At 43.7% G+C, this 8,175-nt stretch overlaps 1 protein-coding gene across 4 annotated transcripts in view; it reads right to left on the bottom strand.

Moving 5' to 3' along the window:
• The window catches only part of DGKQ (diacylglycerol kinase theta), a 149,529-nt gene that overhangs the window by 79,852 nt on the left and 61,502 nt on the right, over positions 1–8,175 (bottom strand). For 3 of the 4 annotated variants that reach the window (XM_025199097.1, XM_025199098.1, XM_025199099.1), the window contains 2 exons: positions 7,187–7,312; positions 4,296–4,449 (listed from right to left, as the gene is read on the bottom strand). In XM_025199097.1, coding sequence (XP_025054882.1) covers positions 4,296–4,449; positions 7,187–7,312 — 280 coding nt within the window. The remainder of the gene's footprint in view (positions 1–4,295; positions 4,450–7,186; positions 7,313–8,175) is intronic. The other variant, XM_025199100.1, reaches the window with a different exon arrangement.

The following is an 8,175-nucleotide window of genomic DNA, read 5'->3' on the forward strand; positions in this document are numbered from 1 at the left end:
CAAGATCCTGTTGAAAACCGGCTGGCCACAAAAGGTGCTCTCCCTATTCAAGGAGTTCCATGAGGGAATAAAGGCAACCATCCAGTCTGAAAACGAAACATCTGAGTTTAGCATTGAGATTGGTATGAAGCAAAGCTGCGTTTTATCACCTACCAGTTTTGGCATCTTCTTCTCTATCCTTCTTAACTATGCTTTCAGAAACAATCAATCTGGTGTACCAACTAAATCAACGATGGACAGCAGCTTGTTTAACATCAGACAATTTCAAAGCAAATGGCATGTCACTGCTCGGGATCTGCAGATGACTTTGAATTAGTCTCTAACTCACTTGATGAATTGCAGATCATGATGAACAAGTTCTCTGATGCATGCATCAAGTTTGGCATAGCAATCCATATCAAGAAAACAGTTGTTATGTCTCAGGGTACCAACGTCCCACCCAAAATCTATGTTAACAATGAAGCTCTGGACAGCGTAAACTACTTTATCTTGGCTCAACTCCTACCAGCTTACTTAGCTTTGATAGAGACTTGATGTGAGAACTGGCAACGCCTCTGTTACTTTTGGCAAACTTACCTCACGAGTCTGGTACAACAAACAAACTGCTAACCCTGAACACAAAGATATCTATCAGGCTTGTATCCTCAGTACCCTCCGCCCTGGCTGTGAAAGCTGAGTCACATACTGCAAGAAGGAGCAATGATTGAACAGCTTCCACCTTTGCTATCTCAGAAAAACCCTTGGCATCACTTAGGACCAACACATTACCAACGAAATGCTTGACAGGACTGGCCTACAGTCTTTGCAGACTATGCTGGATGCTCCCAGGCTTCACTGGCTGGGACATGCCTCAAGATTGTGCTCTACAGCCTTCTCGAGAACCACCTGCAATGCAGAAGAAGGCCAAAGCTCTGATATAGCAACAAGGTCAAGCAAGGTCTCAAGAAATTCAGCATTTCCACAGACCACTGCGAGAACCTTCCCACAACAGCTCAGTATAGAGAAGCCAGGTCAAAGCTGGTGCAATCACTGCAGAAAGCCAGAGAGACAGTTCACACTAAGACATACAGGTAAGCCAGGAAGCAGAGTGCACTTCAACCTCCATCTGATGATTGGGCCTGTAGTCACTGTGGGAAGGCTTGCTGCTCGTACATTGGGCTCTTCTCCTACACCACTGCCAAGCACCACTGACTGATTGTCACATCCCCTTTCATCTGTCAAGATGTTTGATGGCCATGCACCATGCTGGTAAGTTTTTAAGATAATATATTGGAATAGGAATCAAGGAATTAGATCTCAGATCAGGCCTATACATTCAATAAAAAAAACAAACATTACTGCAGCTCAACAAATAGCTGCAAAAATTAATAAATTTCCATTTGTTCAACCCTGGAAGAGGACATTGACTCCTAAGTTACAGCTCTACCTCAATGTATAAGTTTATATATAAAAAAATACTTAGAGAATGATTAAGAGAAAGTTACTGGCGTTTAGATATATTTCTCTGAAAATATCAGCTTGGACCAGATTCTTAATCCTGACACTTATTTCTCTAGTGCTAGACAGGTAGGAACTCCTCAAAACCTGATCAGATTTCCTTTCCAAGGACAGCAGTAGCAGGGTGGAACACAAGCCAGTACAGCCTACTGGATTAACATGCATAATCCACACTGTTTAACAGCTACACTTGGAAACTTCTAATCAATTCCTGATCGTACACTACTCAAGGCTTCAAAAAAAGCTAGCCAATGAAATTATTAAAAATACGAAGAGATGAAAAGTCAGCACATAATCAACACACTGTTTCAGCAAAACCCCCACAACTTCTAGACTTCCAGAAGTAGGCAGGCAAGTGAGAATCCTGACAATGACACCTTCCAAGAAGCAGAATTCCAGGTCAGTAATTTTCCCTTTCAGAATACCTTTCACTAGGATTCTCACTACTAGAGAATAAACAGTTTAATGAAGGTCACAAAAACAAAGTTGAAATGGACAGTAAGTTAACAACCAACGAAACAATGCGCCTGGCAATGGTGGGGGGTGGGGGCGTTGTTTTTTGTTTGGGGTTGGGGTTTTTTGAGCCTGTGGACCAGCTGATCCTCAGGAAACTTGAAATACAGAAAATTAACCCTTTAGGACCTGAAGCTCACTCCCACAGATGCAAGCATTGCTACAATGGAAGGTGCTTCCACATGAGAGATTCCAGCCTAGCAGCTCAAGTGTTTCACAAAGAATTCTGAAGGTTGAAAGGAGACAGCAGAACTGGAAAGGGAGCGCTACCATGGTCCTCTGCAGATGCTGGGTAAGTACAGTAGAACCCAAGTTCTTCTCAGGGTTTTGGTCCTTAGCCCCATGCACATATAAAGGCCTGCAACCAGTTGGAAGCATAAACAGGTCCATCAACAGCTGCACAGCAATGCTAAGATGCTGCAGCCACTTACTGCAACCGCTTTTATTTCAAAGGATACCACTTCTGCAACCAGTTCTGTGGGACTATCCAGAGAAATTAAAGTTTGATTTTAAAGCTGCAGCAATCAGTTGAGTAGCTCTTCTTTAATCCAACAGTCTGCTGCAAATTGAGCAAGTTGTAAACCACCTACATCCGAAATGATCTATGTTCCCATCAGAGGAAAAAACCTGGGACCAGCTCCTTATGTCACGACCTACCATACACTGATTTGTCCCTCAAGCCCACTGATAAAGTAGCTAGCATCTGCTTTCAATACTACTGGAACTGTCATAAGCACCAAGCAGGAGAGAGGCTCCACACCATCAGCAAGGACACAAACCAGTGTCTGTTTGATTCTCACATATGCTACACTCTTGAGCATAATACACACGAGGGCTGTGCGAAGCTTCAGTCACTGATTCAATCTGGAAAAAATTTGGCTTGATTCAGCAGCCGAATCTCCAAATCCAAATCGAATCAGGAGACCCTTTAATCTCTCCAAACTGAAATCAGAAACCTCCAAATCTATTCGGAGAGATTTGACAATTCAGACATAGACACAACTTTATATGTTTTTTCTACATACCTTGAGGTACCAGGCGCAGCTCATGAACACTGAGATGGTGGGGCAGGTGGGGCATCTCACAGGAGCAGAAGGGGGGGGGTCCCCATGTGCTCAGCAGTGGACCTGGAAGTGGACCTGAACTACTTCCGATCCACTTCTGGGTCCACTGCAGAGTGCGCAGGGGACCCCCACTAGTCCTCCGGCTTGGCAACTGGTGCTTCCTGAGTCTGGGGGAGCACCCGGGGTCTTCCTGTGGCTGACTGCTAAGCTGAGGGAGGGTGGGGGGGAAAACATGTCCCCTTGCACACTCTGCAGTGAACCTGGAAATGGCCCGGAAGTAATTCCGGTCCACTTCCGGGTCTGCTGCCGAGCACGCAGGGGACTCCCCATGCTCCCATGGGATGCTCCATCTGCCCCACCATCTCAGCATTCACAAGCTGAGCCTGGTACCTCAATGTAGGGTGAAAAAAACATATAAAGCTTCATCTGTGGCCAAATCGCTGATTCTCAGAGTCAGAACTGAATCTTCAGATTCAGATTCAGCTGAATCTAAAATCAGAACAGTGATCTGAATCAGTGAATTGAATCATTGTCCCCCGAATCAGGCCAAATCCAAATCTGAATAGAATACTGCCCGCTTCACACACCCCTAATATACACCCTTATTTTTACAGACAGCTTAAAGAAAATTTCTTACCATTAAGGACAGGTAAGTAACTGATTCATTGCAACAAATCTGGGGCCACACACTGGTTCTAGAGTTATGTGCTGGATGCAGGGCCTTGTGCCTGGTCTGGGACAGTCACTCAACCCCAGAACCAGTGCACGGTTCAGGACTTGGTACATCAGGTCCAACCAAGCAAACAATCCCAGAGTCCTGGACTTGGCATGCCAGGTCCAGCCTGGCATGCAGCCCCACACATGGGTATCACCTACCAGGTTGAACTTAGTGCTCTGGGTCCAGCGGTGGACCAAACCTGTCCATCCTTGCAGGAATGAGGAGGCAGGTATCATCTCTACAGCCCGGCATATGAAAGCTCATGCCTCTTTGAATGAGGTGTTACCCTGTCTAACTTCAGGCTGACCATAGCTAACTACCACTCTCTATTCATGAAGCAAGTAAGAAGTTAACATTACAGCCATAAAAAACAAACAAACAACAAAAAAACCCCACCACTACAAAATTAGCAACCCTAAGAATTTCAAATAAATAGATACAAACAAATAGGAAATTCCCTCCCCACATAGCCCATTTTCAGTACCATTCTGAAAGTCTTTTACCTGGTTCTGTTTGCAGACTCTCAGATATTCGAAAACAATGCATTTTGCTGAAATTGCGAGAAAATAAACGCACACAGTTTGGAGGAAGAATCATGTTCCTTAGTCTTCCAAAAGTACATTCTGGTGTTACAGCAGTGAAACATGCAACATGAGCCTATAAAAAGAAACAAGTTCAACTAACTCACGATAACAAAAACATACTGGCAAAACATGTTGGAAGAAATTCAGTACTTCTGTAAGCTGGTAAGTGCAATGACTAGATGTGACAGGGGGCTGTCTCTAGCCCAGCCCCAAAGTCAGCCTGCTCACCTGTCTAGGGCAGTCCACCCACCTGACACATCTCTGTTGTAATTAAATAGTTTTTTCTTAGGCAGGAGGCTGCCCATTTAATGCCCTGATGCCAAGGGCGGAATACACAGCTCTGCCCTTCCTTTACCGTGACCCATGCCTCGCAGATGGCATCCAAATCACTACCCACTATTACTCCCCCAGCCCCTTAATTGGGCCGCACTCGGCCTTTGGCCTATCTTGGCCTCAGGTGTCCTTAGACATGCCTGGGCCTCATGCTGTTTCACTGGGGCCTCAACTCTGGCTACTCCAGCCAGCCCACATGCAGTTCTTCAGGCCCCCTAAGGCCCTACTCTACACGGCCGCTGGCTCTCACTCCACCCCCTCACTGGGGCCACTATTCTGCCCCTTCACCAGGGCTTCTGGGCCTTACGTCCCTTGGGCCTCAGGAGTTTATCAAGGTACCTGGGAACCCCAACTTGGACTATGGCCCACTCAAGCATCAGGTGTCTGTCAATGTGCCTGGACCTTGCCTCAGGCTCCACTCAATGCACCTGGGCCCCTGTGCTTTTCTGTCAGGGTGTACCTCCCTAGACTTTACCCTCCACGGGGCACCCACAAGGCAGCGGGGGCTGAGGTTTTATGGCACCCCATCCTTGCCTTTCACTGGAGAGGCACAGGTATGGCATTTCCTGGAGACTGCCCCACCACACCATCCAGCCCCAGCAGGGTGTAGTTTTAGGTCATTCCCCAGGACCAGAAACCTCCTCCATCCCCATAGTTCCTGCCCTGAACCTCCAGATATAGTGAGCAGCAGTACTCCGGCTGGGAGATATTTATCCTTTGGCTCGCCAGCTGCAGCCGGCTGGCCCTGCTCCCTGGGCCTGATCTTATACCCAGAGTGCCCAGCCCTCCACCAATCAGGTGGCCTCCTGACTATCATGTGACCACCTGATTGGGTCTACTCCCACTCAAGCGCTTAAAGTGTCAGGCACCAAAAGTGCCCTGTCACAATGGACTGCAACTCAAACCAAATGAGGATATATTACACTTCATTTATAAAGCTGTGTAGATTTCTATTTTTTAAAAAGGACTTACAAAAGCCTACTTTAAACTTGTAGAGATATAGCTACACACAAAAGCAGTAGTACTAAGATTTTTTTTTAATCTGAATACCTGGATTCCACATATTAGTGGTATTTGCAAAAGATGGATATTTACATTAAATTTCACAGGTTGGCCAGTTGTGAGCAATGAACAAGTTAACAAATTTTGGAATTTTATTTTTTGAAGTTTATCATCAGCCAGGCTCCTTGGCTAAGGGCTAGAATTAAATGCAAGGCATACCTTTCTATTGTTCTTGGAAGTCAAACATACTGAATAAATTAATGAACAAAGTCAATAAGACAGGCTGATTATTTGCCAAAGTCCATCTTTTTTTCATAAAAGCTAATATATTATGAGTAACATTAAAATATACCACACTATATTTCTGCATAACTAATTCATATAAAATATTTCTGAAATATCAAACAATATAAGACTTCAATTCTGTAAGCCAACACATTCATGTTGTATTTAAAAATAATGACAAAATATGCTCTATATTCATAGAATCATAGAAGTAGGGTCGGAAGGGACCTTGTAGATCTTCAAGCCTGACCCCCTGCCTGGGCAGGAGGAAAACTGGGCTCAAATGACCCCAGCCAGGTAGGCATCAAGCCGTTTCTTAAAGACCCCCAGGGTAGGAGCCAGCACCACTTCCCTTGGAAGTCGGTTCCAGATCCTAGCCGCCCTAACTGTGAAGTAGTTCTTACAGATGTCTAACCTTAACCTACTCTCCAACAACTTGTAGCCATTATTCCTTGTTATCCAGGGGGGCGCTAGGGGAAACAAGGTCTCCCTCAAACCCTCCCCCTAGTGAGTTTATAGATGGTCACCAGGTCCCCCCTCAGCCTTCCCTATCTTATTAATTGTCCTTAACTATCCATATGCTCTTTCTATGCATTGTTGCTGTATTTTGCCCCAGGACCAGCTTTTGATGGATGGAGCAATCTGTATTTACAAAAATCAGGATTCAAATCAGTGTTAAGAGTCTGTCAAGAGTTTTGGCTTTCATTTTCCTAAAAAATGCCATATAAAATATAGGACACTTATGTTGCACAGGAATTAAATACAAGTCATACAAAGAATAGAAAAGAGTTAACTTTAGAAAATGATGGTAATAACATTCAGAGTTCAAAAGTGTTCCATATTGAAAGGAAAAATCAGGAACATGTCAGGGCAGGTATAATTTTTTTACCTTGAATTGTAAGAGCTAAAAATACTCCGTAATACAAGATAAGAGGCAGTATAGCCATCTTATACTTTAGGGAACTGTAGCAATTGCCTGTGTGCTGTAATCCAAACAATCCTGTATTGAGAATTTCTAAATGAAATTCACCCTGCTGAAACTCCCCTACTTCGGAGGCTAACAAAAGACAGGATATTTTATTTAAAATTACAAGGATAATCTAACAAATCTCCATCTTATTCAAGGAGTTTTAAAATCCAAAAAACAACTGTTTAATAAAGCTTGTAGTTCCACAGTGATATTTACATACCAGAATGCCACACCACTCGCATCTCATGCCAGACAGCACCTCAGAAGAACCACAGGTTTTTTTACAGACTTCACAGCGAGCATTAGAAGAAAGATTTCCCTCCCTCCAGTGATGATGGTATGTATCCTACAAAAATGGATCAATATATTAATTATTCATAATGGAAAATGCAATAGTGTTGCTAAATAAATTAATTTTAAAATAAGGCCTACTAACTTTAAGGAATATATAGTCAAAGAAATCTGTATTTAACTGAGAGATGGATAAGGAAGTTGGCAACATACCATTACATTCCAACAGTAATTCAGTTATAAAGGAACCTTAAAGTTCTGTTTCCCTGACCACTAAATCATTAGTTCAGGAATAAATTTATTGAGTTGAACACTATTGGGTTCTCTCTCTCCAGTTCATCGCAAACATTAACAAATTCTCAAAACATTAACTAAGAGATTACAATCAACATTTGCATTTTACAGATTAGGGGTGTGGAACAGCACATAAAACCTTGCCAGAGGCAATAACAGTAAACCCTCTTCAGGTTTCTCTATAGGCTAGAGGTATTGTGCAATTAACTGGTTAATTGAGCAATTAACTGAGATCAGCTACAGGTGCAAAGTACCTATCACACAGTAAAAAACTCCAACCAGCTAAAATTGACCAAAAATGTGTATTAATTTTTATAGCTGGTTGCTATTGAGTTTTAATCTACATGTGTAGCAAGGCATACATTACTGGATAGCAATTTGCTGCTCTTCCAGCATGCCAGGTTGCATTGCTCTATCTCCAGTGTAAACGTCTCTGAGAAAGAACAAGAAACCGCTGCCCCAGCATATTTCTGACCCCTAGATGCATTCTCTCTACACACCAACATCCAGCAGGAACACTACAGCTCTCCCCACCTCCTATACGAGCACAGAGCAGATAGGAAGGGACACTCCTGCCATGCTGGAGCCTCCCAGGTGCTGCCCAGGTCTTCTGGGCAGCACCAA

This window comes from Alligator sinensis, unplaced genomic scaffold, assembly GCF_000455745.1.
Source record: "Alligator sinensis unplaced genomic scaffold, ASM45574v1 scaffold607_1, whole genome shotgun sequence".
In the NCBI taxonomy this organism is placed as follows: Eukaryota; Metazoa; Chordata; order Crocodylia; family Alligatoridae; genus Alligator; species Alligator sinensis.